Source organism: Vicia villosa, linkage group LG6 (assembly GCF_029867415.1).
Source record: "Vicia villosa cultivar HV-30 ecotype Madison, WI linkage group LG6, Vvil1.0, whole genome shotgun sequence".
NCBI lineage: Eukaryota > Viridiplantae > Streptophyta > Magnoliopsida > Fabales > Fabaceae > Vicia > Vicia villosa.
This window is the reverse complement of record NC_081185.1, coordinates 138,130,401-138,147,596: the sequence shown is the minus strand read 5'-3', so window position 1 is coordinate 138,147,596 and position 17,196 is coordinate 138,130,401. Positions and strand designations below refer to the sequence as shown.

General features: G+C 32.5%; 2 protein-coding genes, 1 non-coding gene and 1 pseudogene across 4 annotated transcripts; 1 reads left to right on the top strand and 3 right to left on the bottom strand.

The window, feature by feature from the left end:
- Positions 1-1,759: 1,759 nt before the first annotated feature.
- Positions 1,760-1,841, bottom strand: TRNAS-GCU (transfer RNA serine (anticodon GCU)). Its single transcript has one exon. It is a non-coding gene; the product is annotated as a tRNA-Ser (tRNA).
- Positions 1,842-1,928: 87 nt separating this feature from the next.
- On the bottom strand, positions 1,929-3,737 carry LOC131612510 (thioredoxin-like 3-1, chloroplastic). The gene is made up of 5 exons (XM_058884302.1): positions 3,202-3,737; positions 2,537-2,611; positions 2,363-2,429; positions 2,237-2,254; positions 1,929-2,147 (listed from the first exon to the last, which is right to left on the bottom strand). Exons 1-5 carry the CDS (start codon positions 3,516-3,518, stop codon positions 2,049-2,051), a joined length of 576 nt encoding a protein of 191 aa, XP_058740285.1. The 5' UTR covers positions 3,519-3,737; the 3' UTR covers positions 1,929-2,048.
- A 6,283-nt stretch (positions 3,738-10,020) lies between these two features.
- On the top strand, positions 10,021-13,399 carry LOC131612509 (uncharacterized). 2 transcript variants are annotated; one of them, XM_058884300.1, is made up of 5 exons: positions 10,021-10,178; positions 10,702-10,844; positions 11,013-11,144; positions 11,334-11,735; positions 11,947-13,051. In XM_058884300.1, the coding sequence occupies exons 2-5, from the start codon at positions 10,708-10,710 to the stop codon at positions 12,080-12,082; spliced, it is 807 nt and encodes a 268-aa protein (XP_058740283.1). In that variant the 5' UTR covers positions 10,021-10,178; positions 10,702-10,707; the 3' UTR covers positions 12,083-13,051. The 2 variants fall into 2 exon arrangements, with proteins under 2 accessions (XP_058740283.1, XP_058740284.1); XM_058884301.1 differs by lacking the exon at positions 10,021-10,178 and adding an exon at positions 10,222-10,306 and having other exon boundaries at positions 11,947-13,399.
- On the bottom strand, positions 13,261-16,152 carry LOC131614781 (uncharacterized; annotated as a pseudogene).
- Between the last annotated feature and the right edge of the window lie 1,044 nt (positions 16,153-17,196).

Genomic DNA, 17,196 nt, shown 5'->3' with positions numbered 1-17,196 from the left:
TGTTTGGTGGATCGAACCAAACTCTTGATGTCAAATGTTAGAACTTCAAATTACTTCGTTGGTGAAATGGAGGGTTTGTGGAGAGTGAGAGAGGCAGAGAAAGATAAAGAGAATGAGAGAGTTTTTGAAGGTGAGAATATTTTCATTCTCTATGCTAACAATACCTCAAAGATATTTAAATTTTTTACAAGTAGACTAGGATACAAGCTAAATAAGTCAAATCACATAAAATTGAAATTCTCGTACTTTTAACCAATTACACAATACTTATAACTAATTACCAGTGCTAAAATAATAAAAATTTCTAACAATTACCAATCTGAAATATCTCATTTATTTATCTTTTTAAAATTCTATCTATTAAATTCTAATAAGGGTTAATGAACTTTTTCGTCCCTTTAAATATTGCAGATTTTATTTTTAGTCCCTCCAAAATTTTCCTTTAAGAAATCGTCCCTTCAAAATTTTTCTTCCGAACTATTGGTCCCTAACGTCAAATTTCGTAGCTAATCGGTGGCTAAAGTGGTAGCTAATTTCTAGCAAATTTGACGTTAGGGACCAATAGTTTAGACGAAATTTTTTGAAGGGACGATTTCTTAAAGGAAAATTTTGGAGGGACTAAAAACGAAATCTGCAATATTTAGAGGGACCAAAAAGTTCATTAACCCTTCTAATAATAATTGCTATACTTTCTCGCAGTGTTTTAAAAACCGGACCAGACATCAAACCAGTAAGGGTATTGGGTCACTGGTTTATTGGTCGAACCAATGGGTCACTGGTTGAACCGCATGACTAAACCGGATTAAACCGGATAACTCGGTTGAACAGACCGGTCATTATAACAAAATTATATAGGTATAAAACATGTCGAACATGATGATTTAGTCTCTACAAAATATAACCGACACAAATTTTTTTAAAAATATCATATCCTAAATAAATTCACAGGTTCATAATTTAAATTCAAATTTTAAACATAAGTATCACACATAATAAAATAGTACAAAATTACAAAGTATATATTTGCAAGCAAAATTTAATCGCAAAATAATCTAACTGAACAAATTATAATAATAAAGTAATTTCATTGTCTACTAAATTTAATTTCAAAGAAGAAATAATTATTTCAATGTTGGTATCTCCTTATTCAATATCAAAATCATCTGCAACAAAATTAACCACATCCGAAAATTTTTATTTTTATTTTCTTTTTTTATTTTCTATTTTTTATTTTAATTTTTCATTAAAATAATTAAAATTATGTTATTTTAAGTTTTTAAAATAAAAAAAAATAAAAAATGCATTTAAACCACCGGTTTTTCCGGCTTACACCGGTTTTGACCGGTTCACACCGGTTCAATGACATATCCGATCTAACAATCGAACCAGACCGATTTCCGATTCAACTGGTCCGACCGACCGGTCCGGTTTTTAAAACATTGCTTTCTCGTTCTTTTATTCTTAGGGCACAAGAATTGCAAAATTCAAAAATTACTTCTATAAAACAAAAATTTACACGTCAGGAAAATAAAATTCCTACAAATAATGTCCAAATATTTGAATACCAAAATATAACTTGGAATAAAAACAAATCTACTAGGTTTTTTTTTATAAAAAAAATCAAATCTAAGAAGTTCTAAAAAAATAAAGGAAGAAGAAATTCTCTAATATGTGGCCCAGATCTATTTTCGCTCAAAGTTTGCTGGATTGGGCGGAGATACAGTGTCAAATAGAAAAATAAATCGCGCAAAAATTACAACGTCGCCTGAGAGATTCGAACTCTCGCGGGGAAACCCCATGTACTTAGCAGGCACACGCCTTAACCACTCGGCCAAAGCGACTTGTTGCTAGTTCATTGAATAACTTAGTTTATATATATATATTTCGTAATAGTGATAATTTTGTTCTTATAGTAAACATGAAGAAAGTGAAAGTAAGCCCCTGTTTTATATATGATACACAATTACACACAATAAAAATATTACAAGATTTGGTTATTTGTATTTTGGAGAGGAAAGGATCAGTATCAAGAAAAAGAAAACAAGACATTATATATACTTTTGAATCATTTCTCTCACTTCTTCAATCACTAGCCATGCCTTATGACCTCCAATCACTTCTTCTTTCATCTCTCCATCTTTCCAAAGCTGCAAACAATTTAACTTTTCCATTTTATTTTTCTTTAATTATGAATTACATTATATATGTATACATATTAATTTAATTGGGAACACACCTGAATTGTTGGCATTTTCTAGAATGAATATGAAACAAGAAGAACAATGTTAATAAGAGCTTAAAGAAAAATGTACTAACAAATTGTTACCAGAAAATATCATGGATACATCATATATATACTTACAGAGATGTTGCCACGCTTGACTAGAGACTGAGGTACTTTATTAACATCCACATAGTAAAATTTGGTTCTGCAAAAAATTAAGAAAATACAAAAATTAGCAGAAAGATTAAAGATTACTTGATCAAATTAATTAAGTAAAATGTAATTAAAGAGACATTAATGAGTAGTTCTTACTTGGTGTCAAATTCAGCTGCTAATTTTTCTAATTTGGGCTTCAAATATATGCACTTCCTGCACCAAGCAGCCATCCTATATTTCCATAATAAAACAAGTAATCAAATTAACACGCAGTTGAAAATCACAAATGAAAAAAATAATATTTGAAAATTTTCAGAGTTTGTTGATTAAGATTAAAAAAAATTGAAATTTATTTGATAAATATCTTGTAAATTAGAAAGTTTTAGATAGTACAAAAATGTATTTACTATTTAGACCATTTCAAATATATGTGGGGGGTGCGGTACAGATTGTGAGGGTGTGGATAGCATCTACCAAATTTTAAACATTTGAATTCCAAAGCCCAAAATACCACAAAATATCCTAAAAATATCTAGCTACAGTCACTCTCACTACACCTCATATTTTAACAAACAACTTAGATCCTATCCTATCCAAGGATAAGATTGAGTAAAAATTTCTCTGCAAAACCTAAATCAACTGCCGATAGTATTAGGTTAAACGTTATTATCAGAGTTCGAACTCTATTTTTCATAATTTAGTGTCTGAATTTTAGGACTAATTACCAATATTAACTGTGAGCATATAATAAAAAAATAACATATGATCTTTGACATTAGGTTATGTAAAAAAGATTATGCAAGATAGAAAAAGAGAAATACCAATCAATAATAACAGGCTCAGAGTTTTGTTGAGCATGAACAAGAATTTGATCAAGCTGTTCAGAATCATTAAGAGTTTCCATTTCAACCGTACTTGGTCTAGACAAATCTGGCCACATAGATTCCACACGGAAATTTCTTCTTCTAATCTTCTTTCCTTCTCTGTTTCTGTTTTCAACCAATATGTTTCCAAAACAACTCTTGCGCCAAAACAAAGAATCTCTGCCACTTACAAAGCACTGAGAGGGACTACAGTGTTCATCTCTATGGTAAAGTTTTTTGTATACAAAATGTGAATAGGATGCTATTATAGACATAACCCAACCCTTTTGCACTGCAAGACAAAATTACTAGATAATGATTTGTTGGTGTTTCGGTGGAGAAGGCATGGATGGAGTTGGATATGTTAGGAAATGGAAAGAGAATTGTGTGGAATTTTCGTTGGGTTTTGGGTGGTGTGAAGCATGGAAGAAAAAAATAAGGGAAAGAAAAGAATGTTTATTAAATAAAATGTATTTAGAAACATGGTGCAAGTTGAAGGAGGCTTATCCGAAAGAGAAGGATAGAAATATTTATTATATTTTAGAGAATGAGAAAGAAAATATGAATTAATCGAGGGTCCATGCCCCGTGCAAATAAAGCTCCAATACGAGCAAGTTCTAATTTTTGTATATATGAATAATATAGAAGAGTTGGACCACAAGTTTAACAGGATTGGGACAAACCTCAATGCACTATTATGGAGCAAACCACAAGTTTAAGGTTATCTATTGGTTATTGTGTGTGAATGTATAATATGGTTTGGGATAGTTTATTTATTTATTAACTAGAAATAATTGGTAAAATGAAGAGATAATGCTTTGTTGGGGCGGAATTGTGCTTATGATGTGGCGGAGAAGAGGTTTATATGTAGGTTAATATTCTAACACATAAGTCAGTGAAAAATGAAAAAATATTGTGAGAGTGAAAAAATAATATGCACCGTACACTTTTTTTTATGTAGAGTACTTTATATATGAGAGTTAGTTAAAGTGTCCAAAACCCAAATGAAACGTGGGGCTTTTTCTTGTTAAATTTTTAGTCGGTCCATAATAGTTTTTAAATAGAAAATGAAACTCCACTAACAATGGAGACTCTTTACTAGTTATAAAAAACTAATGGTTAACTTTCTTCTTTGATAATTTTTTTTATTAGCGGAGAGGGACTAAGTAAAAAAAAAACACTACAGGTGCACGTCATTGTGACTGGCTCTAGTAACACTAGAAAAAACCAACGCGATAAAACCCTAATCAAACAACCCGCGAAAAAGTAAGGAAGTTTTATAAAATATCCTCTATTGTAGGGATCTTTTATTGTAGGGATGATCAATGCCAATATGCTTATTCATAAATTTTTTATTGGTTTGGGCATCAGATTCTCTCAAAACGGAACTAAACTAGCCCGCGAACACCCCTACTCAATTGTAATAGATGAATTCAGAGGATTCCATCAAAAAAGTAATTATTAAGCATATTGACATTGCTTCCTCTAGGTGCACGTCATTGTGACTGGCTCTAGTACCTGTCGATACAAGTTGTCAATATTATCATCTAGTCATGACTACTAAAAAAACACATGTTTTCTCTATGAAACTCCAAACTTAAAGTCAATGTTTTGATTCTTTGGTAGACGATCAATTACTATCCTCTATGAGTTTGTTCCTTTGGCAACCATTAGTAAATTGAATTCTCTGGAAGAATAATAACTTTTTTATTTTCCTTCTTAACGTTCAAATTTGAGAGACAACTAAGCATTAATACACATGGCACAAGCATTCTGTAACAAATATACAACATGGTGTGCGACAAGACCTGCTACAAGTACAAAGGATGTGAATTAGCCTACTACAAGTAATACAAAATATCAATGGATCTTTTATTAAATGATGAACATCAACCAACGATTAACAAAAAGAAAGTTATATAAATACTCAACTTATATCTGTTTTATTCATCATATTGCATAACATTGAAACAACTTTGTAAATAAACTTTTGAGAATCAGCTTAAGGAATAGAGAAAATGAAATTCAAAGAGAGGACATCTAGTGAAGAAGCTCCAATGAAAGAAAGAAGCAAACAAGTTATTTCATTGTATAAACTTTTTATTGCAAGATTCAAACACTTGTACGTGTGTTTAGAATAATTTAAAACAGTCTCTTCGTCGTTCAAATTAGAGATATCGACTTGTTGTCGAAAGGAGATTATTTTCTCCTTAACAATACATGAGGACCTGATATCTCCGACCTCTTTGGACACTGTGAAGGGGGTAGCCATTTTCTCTTTGTTTCCTGGGAACATAAAAGATAAAAAGAAATCATTACCACCATCACTATCACTACTATAACTATTAGAGCATTTTAATAAAAAAAAACTATGCCAATCTATAATCGATCTCTCCATACTGAAAGCTTACATCATTCAAGGTTTCTATGAAGTTACCTTTTTTAACCTAAATCTCTAAGACATTACCATGAAAAAAAAAGAATGAAGGAATTGATACCTGAAATAAATTTGAGCATAAGGAAGCTAGAAGAAACTTGCAGATAGTTGTCTGACCAAAGACAAGTAAGGAAAATAAAAAAGGGTCAAAGGAATCCTTTTATAAGGAAGTTAAAACTATAGGCACTGAAAGGACTTTTACGATTCCGCTCAAACATTAAAGTTCTCGACACGTTTATGACACATGCGAAGGTTGTGACTATTTAGAGTCTAAAGAATAAATAAACATTGCTTATATTAAATGAAATCGAGCGCTTCCATCAATTGATTGATGCTTAATATCTCTAGTTGACGTGCAAGCCACACAAGGGACACCCGATAGGGACTCTTCCCTAACAGAGGGACTCGCCCCTAACTAGGGACTTACACCTAACTAAAGGAATTGTCTCTAACTAAGGGACTCGTTTGGAAGAAATGAAAGGCTTAAAACTATACAAAGGAAGAGCTTAATCACTTCCCCTATAGGGATTGTGTATTAATATATTTGTGAAAGTCCCGCTAGGGGAGATAGGAGGACGAGTCCTCATTAGGAACCCGCCTTAGAGTATGTTTCCTAGACATCATTTCCACTTATTAAATGGCTTACCCTGAGGATAGTGTGTGGATGATGATGTGTACACTGTCCATAACTACATGGTGAAGTAGTCATGTCCATGATTCCCTAAGACATAGGAAGTCAACAAGTTCCATGGTCGAGGTGAGACAATCTCTACTTCTTAGGAGTCCTCAAATCCAGTCTCATAGCTCTCTATAACTACCCCAACATTAGGGTTGAAGGGACAATCTCATATTCATAGAGAAACACCTCAAAAGCAGAGTTTCTCACCCTCATGAGTTTGCTCTAACCCCACAAAAACACTAAAACCTCTTGCATTCTTTACTAACCTATGGTTTCTACGAATCTGTATTCTTTTAGCAAGTACAAATTGGAATCAATTCCCCTTTTATCAATTTTCACAGAGAACTCTTGAAAAGAGTTACCAACATCCAAAAGTCATTTTAATTAAGGAGTTATCTTCTTTAAAAGTTATTTTGGCAGTTGTTATTAGTTTCATCATCAAAACCAATTGAAGTTTATACCTGCACAACACATATATACACATTGTCCTTCTTTTTTATTATGATAATGTATCTCTCAAAGAGGTGAAAAATAAAATAAAATAAATAGATAATGATTTGGAGTGGTTAAACTCTCCCTCAAAGATAAAGATAATATATTTTGCTCTTTCTTAGAGTACACTTTTCTCATTTTGTCAATATTAAAAAGGCGGATAAATAAACACTACAAACACATGCATAAATCACATATGAAAATTTTTGAACAACTAACTTGCAATTAAAGAGTAGTAAAGAAGAAAGGCTAATCCAAATAATTATTCATAAATAAAAGTGTTTTTTTTTAAAGGAAGACAAAGAAAGAGGCAAACAAAGTAAACACAAATACAAACAACAAGCAAACAAGAAAAAATCTATTGTATGTGTCAATAATTTCTTTAGCGACTTATTTAAATAAACATAAAAATTTGAAGCGTAAAAAAATTATAATTAGCGTTTTTCCAAATAAGGAGGAATCAAATTACACTTGAAGAGTTACACCACGAGTTACACTCGCTCAATAATTTTATTTTGAATAAATATTTTTTAAAACCAACCGTCGGATTGAAACATATCATCAAATAGATCATACCTATAAAGTTTGATATCAATCTATAATAATTTATTATGTCATTGAATTACATCAAAATTAACAACATAGATCCTCTCCTGCCCCTCTCTCATGTTTTTCCTACTGCTCTAAATATTAACCATCTATGCATTAATTAATATTAATGATTTTTTATATTATATTAAAATGAGTGGTTGAGATGGAGCAGAACCATTAAGCCACTGCAGAGGATCCAAGTCCCAAAATTAATGTTATATGAAAACTCATTTTGACGTTAATCTCTGGATATCTTGATGGTATAGTTAATCATTATAGATTAATCTCAACCTTTATAGGTAAGATCTATATGATATTGTGTTTCAATCCAACAGTTAATTTTAAAAACTATTTATTCGAAATGAACTTACGAGCGAGTGTAACTCGTGGTGTAACTCTTCGAGTATAATTTGATCTCTCCTCTTTTCAAATATTCTCATTTTATAATTTATGTATTGTGTTTGCTTTTATTTTTATGACGACGGTATTAAAAATATTTGTTTTAATTAATTATTTAGTCACAAAGATTTTTTTCGTGTATGTTTTTTATAAAATTATTGTTAGTTTATTTAATTATTCTTATTTTTATTTAAAAATATTTTTTTGAAAACTAATTATTATTGGCAAAATACCCATTTGATCCCTTAATTATACCCCTAGGTTCAATCTTGTCAAAAAGTACCTTCATTCATCGTAAAAACTCTCCTAAATAGTGAGAAATCAATTGACATGGTTTGAAATGTCAAAAATACCCTTTCAAATTAAAACTTAACCCAAAAACAAGAAAAGACGAAAATCAGCGTAATGGGCTGCCACAGGCCGTGGCAGATCGCTGAAATTTTGGAAACTCATGTTGTCAGGCTACCACGGACGACCGTGGCAGACCCCTGTGATTTTGGAAATTCACGCTGTCATGCTACCACGGGCGGCCGTGGCAGACCCCTGGAACGCGCAGAAAACTTTTCTGAATTCTCGCAATTTTTCCTTGTTTTCATTCCGATCTTTCTTGAATATGTATCCAAACCTGAGAACATTAAAGAGACACAACCAAGTTATAAAAAAAGTAGAAGAATGAAATAAAACACTTAATAAAATAAATCAAAGATAACTATAATAAACGGTAGATCAACGTGTAAAACCACTGATCACTGCCTATCATGAAATGTATTAATCATAATATCCTAGATAATATGAAGTCTGCTAAGGTGGCTAACTTGGTGTGCGGACAAGGTGTTTGGGACGAGACAAGATCTTCTCCATTTCCCCCCTTCTCCATTTTATGCATTACTAAAGTTTTGAAAATTTTAATGTAATAATGTGACACATAATGTGTACATTTTTTTTATTCCCTACATATATCTCTAAAACTATAGTAATGGAGAGGGAAAATGGAGAGAAAAAAATGGAGAGGATTCAATCTCGTTTGGGACTGGAGCTTATTGTTGAGCTGGCTTCCCACAAACTATTGTTGCTAAAATAGACTATATTTGTGCTAAAATAAACTATTTGTGCTATAATGCATGGAGGTATCCATTACTATAGTTTTGATGTATAAATGTGTGATTAATATCACTATTTTTTGAAATACGTGCAAATATATCTTTTATTTACAACAAAACTATAATAATAGAGAATTTCATTTCTTTTGAGAAATGAAGATAATCTTTACTCGCTAAAATAATGTTTAGGATCTCTGGGACCTTCGGCCTCCAAATATCTTGCCAAACATCATCCTTTACTCTATTATCCTCTCTCCTCAATGCATGATACATTGCTGATATTGAGAAACTACCTTCTTTTGCATTCTCTTTACATACCAACACATTCGTGCCATTATCATCATTAGGAGGAAGAATTGCTGCAATTTTCGGTATGATATTCATATGTAACCAATTAACCATCAAACTCCATAACCAGAAACCATCATCTCTCACCAGTTCAAACAGCTTAACATTCTTCAAATGATCGGGTATATGAATAATGCAGTCTACTATACGATTCCCTTCTTTGATCCACAAATCATTAAAAATTTATGGGATGTGTTGATGTGCATAAGGTATATCCTTATGCACGGTGCATAAATACTCAAATATTATTTATATTACTCAAAATATTATATTTATTACTCAAAATAATATACAGATTACTCAAAATAGTATAAATATTACTCAGAACAATGAATATATTACTCAAAATAGTTAAAATTCAATATTACTAAGAATAGTGTACTCATTACTCACAATTAATAATTACTCATAATTAATAGATGTGTACAAATAATGCATATATTATTTATGGATTATAATATTATTACTCGTTTCTAACTAAAATGTTACTCGGAACAATTTAAATATTACTCGTACGAGACTTATGCACCGTGCATAAGGATATACCTTATGCACATCAACCTGACCCCAAATTTATAAATCCTTATATATTAACTATTTACATTTGCCATAACAATGATTAGATAAATATAGCAATACAATAAAATTTATAAATAAACCTAATTTTAATTTGAAAACTGATAAAAAAATCAAAATTAATTGCAATTTTCATCATATCAATATTTAAAACTTGATCATTATTATTACCTATCAACATATATCCGAAAACCCTAATCAAATCCTCTGAACTGGAGTCAGTGAAAGAGTGAGGGAAAACAATTCATCTTCCCCGATCCCAATTGCATTCATCAGTTTCCCATTTCCCCACTTTCTTCCCTATTTCTCTCAGGTACTCAATACCCAGTTCTTGATTTTTCATTCTCGATCACCATATCCAAAACCCTAATTCTTTCATTCAATTTCAAATCTTTTATGCAGATGTGGGGGTTTCAATATTGTAATCTTTGATAAATAATTGTATTTTCTTGATTCTGGGTTTGTTTTTCTTTTTTGTTCTAAGTGTTTTATAATTTTCAATGGCTAATAACCCAACAGAACCTAATGTTGGGTTCATCCCTTCAAACCCTGAAAACACTTCAAGTCATAATCATAAGATGGAGTCTTACATTGAATTACTAGTTGATAAATTAAGACCTAGAAAGACTATAAAAGAAGTTATTAAGAAAGATCTCTAGGTTAACGATTTGACAGAAGCAAGATTCTGGATAGAATGTTATGGTGAAAGTTGATCCATGTAGCCAACTCCACTTAGTGGGATAAGGCTTGGTTGTTTCTGTTGTTTCTGTTGTATATTCTTTTAATTCAATTATATAGGTTTTAATGTGTAAACTTATTTTTTTTCCATATTTTAGTTGCAAATGAAAGAAAATGCGTGGGGATGTTCTTCAATTCAAGATAGTGACGACGATGATGATGACGAGGTCCATTCGCAAAATTCAAGTGATGAAGAAGAGTTTCGCTTTTCTCCTGCTTCATTGCCCAAGTTGCAATTCAGGTCAAATATACCGAATTACTCTCCTTAAATGTTATTAATATGATTCTAATTTCACAATTCTTGTATCAAAACGAAAAAGATTAAAAGCGTTAATTTTAGGTTTAGAAGATTTCTCGTTTATAATGATTTTGTTTTCAAAATGATGAGTTTTAGCATTTCATCTTCCAGGAACACAAAATCAAAAGGCAAATGGAATGAAGAAATGGGAATGGCCGAAGTGTTTGAGAAAAATGGCAAAATGTGGGTAACAACTGGAATAGTTCGTCACGGCAAGATTTACACTTCAATTGAGGAAACATTGTAGGTTATATGCTATACCATATATTTTTAGATAGATTTCGTGACGTGTTAGATGAGAAATTATAATCTGTAATGAAAGATTTTTGTCTGTTATTTCTGTATAATCTTGATTAAATAGACAAGGGGAAAAAATTTAAGTATTTTGAAAATTTGAAAATTTGTGTTTATGGAAATTTTAATTTGGAACAGGTATCTTATGGAACTAGAAGCCTTAGATCTTTTAGATAATGGTGATAAGAGTATATCTTTAGTAGAAATGTATAAAAAGGTTTCTGGTGGGAAGAGTGGATGTTGTTCGGAGCTTTTTGAAGCTTACAAGCACCTCAAATCTCTCGGGTACATAATTGCGCGGCACAATGTTGCTTGGAGTTTGAAGAGTATCAGAAATTCTGCTAAATATGTAGATCTTGATGGAACAGAAGAACACAGACAATTAGTAGACGTGGTTTCCGAAGTCGAGATTTCTATTGATAAGTTATTTGGTGACTTGAAGATTAATGATTTGAAGCCAGATTTTGATGTTTATCTTCCAAACAACAGGTTTAGAAAGTCTTCTCCCGGTGATCCGGATTTTCGGCTGCACTTGTATAGGTAATTATTACATCTCTTCTGATCATATCATTATGATTACTTTAGATTTGTTAAGTGTTTTTTATACTGTTATCGAAAATTACAGAGTAATCGTGTCTATTACATGAATAACTATGCGAATTTGTCCTTAGCTCTAATTTCCTTCATTTTTGACTCCTTTTATGGTTTTGGAAATTCTATTAAATCAGTTAATTCATATATATTCTGTTAGGGGCCATCATCCATCTATAACAGAAATTGAAGCTCTTGAGAGACAATGTGGTGGCGTTCCATTGAAAATTGTGGTCACTGAGGGAAGGGACAGTTTCTTTTCCTTTGACAAGGTTAAACTTCCTGTTCTACCCTGAACTTTTGGTTCCAGTCTTTCATTTCCACTCTTGGTTGACATGAAAAGGAAGCTAAGGATTGCAATGACAAAAAGACTGCACAATCGTGCAAGCAAGTTTCAGTAACTGTCGCGTTGGTAGGGTTTTAAAAAATAGCCACGGTCACGTAAAAGTTTTCGCGATTTTGGTCTGTACAGGTGTCACGACACTGATTGCGGTCGTCGCGGTGTAAATTAACTACAATTTTTTCTGTAACATAAAAAAATGGTGATAACTTCATTCGTTGCCGATACCGTTTTGACGCGGCCGTTTTCGCGGACCGTCTTTTAAAACCCAGTCGATTGCAACACAGTCTCTCAATCAGGATTCAGAATATGATTATGTATGTTAAAGACTAGAATTTTGTCTTTTTATGAAATTAAGTATAGCATAATTTTTAGTTCTTAAAGTGTCATTCTTAAGTGAAAGAATTGATTTGATTGAATAAAGCCTTGGTCAGTTATGATTCTTAGGTAGTTTAGAAGGTGCAACCAACACTTATTTGATACTACAAATTATTATGTTTACCTTCAAGGTGGATGACTTCATTCCTCTTCCCCTCCTCTTGGTTCTTGGATAAAAACACTCTTGATATGTGAAATTATGGGCCAATACTCAACAGATTGAGGCAAACATTTATGGCATCAGAACAAACAGTAATGCGCAAATCTTCAAGGGCCATGAGGCGCAAATCTTCAAGGGCCATGATGCATCACTTAAAGACACAACAATTGAGGACAATTATGAATATAGATTCTTTTAAGATTATACATTGTTGTTAATGGAAGATTACTCATATCTTAATAACGAAGGAATCTGTATCTTGATACCCAAGTATCTAGAAGCCTTTCATTTTCAAGACCCACTCCAAAAATGGGAAATACAAAGTATTCATAACCATATTTCTGCAGACAAAATCTTCGAACAGAGATCATATTTTCTTCTCATTAATTCTCCAAATAGAAGAACCTTTTAATTTCTGATCACAAATCAATCAGAGAAGCATGGAGTTGTGGAACAAAGCTCGAAGCTTTGCGGAAGAAGCATCAAAACAGTCACAAGACCTTTCCTTGGGTGCTCACAAATTCACCGAAATCATAGCAGAAACTACCAAGAGGATCGCGGCACAAGCACAAGCTTCCATGCACTTGGCTAAATCTTCATTCAACAAGGATGTCGAGGTTGATCTTAATCTCGAGAGTTTCGGTATCACCGATGAATTGAGGGAGTTCATCAGAGGAATTGTTTTCAACAATCGATAAATGTCTTACTTGCGGAGGTATATCCTGAGTATGCAAATCTACTGCTACAAAGTCCTCGCCTGCAACATACAATGCAAGTTCATGTATCAAATCATGTACTTTGAACTGACAAGAGCCAAAGTCGTCGACATCTTGAAGAAATGATCTTGAATGTAACTCATCAATATATTTTCTTGCGAAATGCTCTAGCTTTTCACTTCCATTTAGAGACTGAATTAATCCAAGTTTACCCAAAGACTACACATTACATAACTATTGAAGATATGATTTTTGGGAAAAACGGAACATTACCCATAATCGAAGCAATTGATTATACTATGCGTTGTCACCATAATTTTGCTTCCTGGTATGCCAACCTTTATCAAATCTTGTAATTCAATCCTCTTCGATCATCATTCCATATGTCATCTAACACGAGTAAAAACTTTTGACCATAAATTTTGTGTCATAAGACTTACTAGTTGCTCAGTATCAGTTAATGTTTTCTTGTTAAGTATGACCACTTGTTGGACCGGAATTTGAAGTGAATAAAGAAACAGTGGCACAATTGATGATATGATTGTAATGACTATCTGCTTGATGTCAAAATTACACTTCTTCAATTGGAAATAATGAACTATTGTCTTATCATTGAACACCAACTTTGCAAATGTGGTCTTACCCCCATTCCTCCAATTCCAACTATGGGAATGATACACATACTCCTCACCATCATTTCCACCCTGAGGAAAGGGTTGCATCAAAAGCTTGATGATTTCGTCTTTCTCAATTTGCCTTCCTATTACACTTGAAGCATCAGCATTAGAATACATCATTTCTCTTCCTTGCATATCAAGTCTGAGATCAACACTTGCAAGTCCAAACTTAGTCCCATCTGCGTCCAATTTGTCCCTAATCTATTTGATTTGATTCGCCATCCTCAGACGGAAAACAAGTGAAGTACCTTCATTTTGGTGCTGTCATAAGATTTGACAATTTGGTTGCGCTTCAGCATCAGAGCATATGTTTTGAATCTGGCTTCAACCATTCACGCAGCCCGTGCATTTGGTCCTTCTTGTGCTCAGCAAGCAGCTGATAAAACACCACTTACCATTGATAATACAGTTCGTAAATTGACAATGCAATTCTTTAATGGAAGAGAGTGATTGTTTGAACAAAAACTTCATATTAACACAATCTCGAAAACACAAAGTTTGAATATTGTTCAAGCTAGCGAGTTCATCATGCAGTGGAGTAGATTGTTTTGTAGTGAGTAGTGACAGTTAGATGTAGAAGGCTAATCAACTTTCCTAATCCTTTGGGCAACTTTTCAAGTTCTGAGCATCCATTAAGCAACAGAATTGCAAATTTAGGAGTTCACAAATGGAATTTAGTACTGTTCTGATTTTGTCATTACGAGAAAGATCGAGAAACGCAGGTGCTCTCATTTTGAAATTGAATTAGGCATAGTTTCAATAGAAGAGTCATTTCAATCTATATAATGCAAGTATTTGTAACTTGACACCCATGTATTTAGAACACTTTCACTTTCAAAACCCATTCCCAAGATGGGAAGTTGTAATCTTCTCACACTTCTAGACTTTGGGAACAAAGCATGGCCAAATGACTTATCTTCAACAAATGATAAATGCCTTTCTTGCTGAGGTATATTTTGAATTTGTGAGTTTACCGCTACAAGATCTTCTCCCGCAACATACAATGCAAGGTCGTGTATTAAGTGATGTATTTTGAACTCGCAACAGGTGACCAAAGTCATTGACATCCTGAAGAAATGATCTTGAATGTAACTCATCAATATATTTTCTTGCAACATGCTCTAGCTTTTCACTTCCATTTCGAGATTGAACTAATTCAAGGGCTATCCAAAGATTACTCATTACATCACTTGCAACGACATGATCTTTGGGATAAAGGGAAAAAATAAACAAAACATTATCTTTAGACAAAATGACATTTGATCATAACTTACCACAAGTAAAGTACCGTCTTTTTTTTCTTTCTTAATTCCACATCTCAGAGTCCTTGAGATGTTCCCACTTATTTATATCAAATTCTAGAAAGAGGGGACTTCCTAATCTTTTCATGGCTAATGGAAACCAAAGATATTTTTTCACAATTTTTTTTTTTATCTCCACTAAATTTTGATATTTTTTTCTTCACCTTCTCTAAGTGCCTATTTGACAAATAGAGATAAAAATTCTATGAAGAAAGACCTTTTAAATCATATGATGAAACATTGCATGTCATCTATGAAGATTCTGCCATGGTAATGAGGAATGAGCAGAAATTGAGTTTGTAAGTTTGTGGTTGTGGTGATATAGAAAGTCTTGTTTACTCTTTTTTCATGTCTTCAATTGAAACATGAAAAGAAAAGTAACAAAGACATGAAGCATGTGAAAGAAGTAGCAAATGAATGAGAGGTAGGATGATCTAGTAGATTTATTAACCAGCTTCTATTTTTAGTTGGAAGTAGTTATAAAGTAGTTAGGATTGTTACTTGCAACAAAAGATATCATATAGTATAGTAGGAACTCGGTAAGTTATGGAAACACAAAGGTAGCCAATCCTTCCTCATTCAAACTAGTGTTGTGCTTGCTCTAGTAGGTAGTTGATAATGTAAAAGTCACATCATATGATCCATCTTGAATAAATTTATATGTCATTGAACAATGTTCTTGGAAAGGCCGATCAACATAGAGACAAATAGATTTACAGTTGATTGTGATACTTCGTATCTCTCATCTCATCGTATTCTTGGATGACAATGCTTAGAAATGTTACAATTTCCATGTATCAAATATATATTAATGAATAAACAACATAGTTATTAAATAGACGGTTAAACAAGTGATAAATTAGAAGAGTTACCTTAAGGAGTTTCATGTATCCTCCAACTTCTAGTATTTCACTAGAAAATGCATTATTAGAAATCATGCATGTGTTAATAACTTCTGGTGTTTTTTTGCTTTATTCAAATGTTTGTATAAGAATGAAAGGGAAACAATGACACATACATTATCATCAACCATATTTATATCTTTTAAGTACTACATGTACACTACTTAAAAATCTACAGTGTTTTTATTAGATAAAAAATGTGGAGCTCACCAAAAACTTAGGTATGTCAATAGGGCGGAGCAGGGGTTAGTTTTATCTTTTCTATATCTAAATTTGAATCTCATTTAAATACATGTCTCCTCCCTGAACTTTGATAAATATTCTAAATTATTAATCAAATCATTAATATTCTTTATTATCAAAATCAAATATTCTAGATTACCAACGGGGCATGATTAGGAATAATTTAGAGTGGGTACTAGTGTGTCTATTATTCTTCTTGTATTCATCTTTTGAAATCGGGCAAAACCCAAACCTAATGAGAGCGAGTTTTCCCATTAAACTCAGAGTGAGTTTGGACGGGTACCCGTGAATACAAGTTATGTTGCCTTGTCTACATAATACTCATTTCGTATCGGTTTAGAGAAGGATTTCACCATGGATGGTGACCCGTGATAAAAAAGGGTGTGGTTGTATATGTCCTATTTACCACCACATGCTAATAGCCGTGGTAAAAACATAGTAGCAGGTAACATGCCATTACTGTAGTATAAAATAATTGTAGTAAAAAGGTTAAGGTATGGGGTGTGATACCTAGTGCTTGAATTTTTCCTGATTTCAATATATTTCACCATGGTTCAGATTCCGACCGTAGCGAAAGACTTAGCGCACAATATTTCACCACGATCTTAGATTCTAATTGTGGTGATATCTTTACTTAAGTTTTTCATAACTTATGTGGATTGCTTATTTCACAATCGGTTCGCTAAGCATATA

Excerpts from the sequence above, each read along its gene's own strand:
- LOC131612509 (XM_058884301.1), top strand. The coding sequence starts at position 10,708 with ATGAAAGAAAATGCGTGGGGATGTTCTTCAATTCAAGATAGTGACGAC. Across the intron at positions 10,845-11,012 it reads TTGCCCAAGTTGCAATTCAG|GAACACAAAATCAAAAGGCA; the intron begins GTCAAATATACC and ends TTCATCTTCCAG. Across the intron at positions 11,736-11,946 it reads TTTCGGCTGCACTTGTATAG|GGGCCATCATCCATCTATAA; the intron begins GTAATTATTACA and ends ATATTCTGTTAG.
- LOC131612510 (XM_058884302.1), bottom strand. The coding sequence starts at position 3,518 with ATGTCTATAATAGCATCCTATTCACATTTTGTATACAAAAAACTTTAC. Across the intron at positions 2,612-3,201 it reads GAGCCTGTTATTATTGATTG|GATGGCTGCTTGGTGCAGGA; the intron begins GTATTTCTCTTT and ends ATGGAAATATAG. Across the intron at positions 2,430-2,536 it reads GCAGCTGAATTTGACACCAA|AACCAAATTTTACTATGTGG; the intron begins GTAAGAACTACT and ends AATTTTTTGCAG.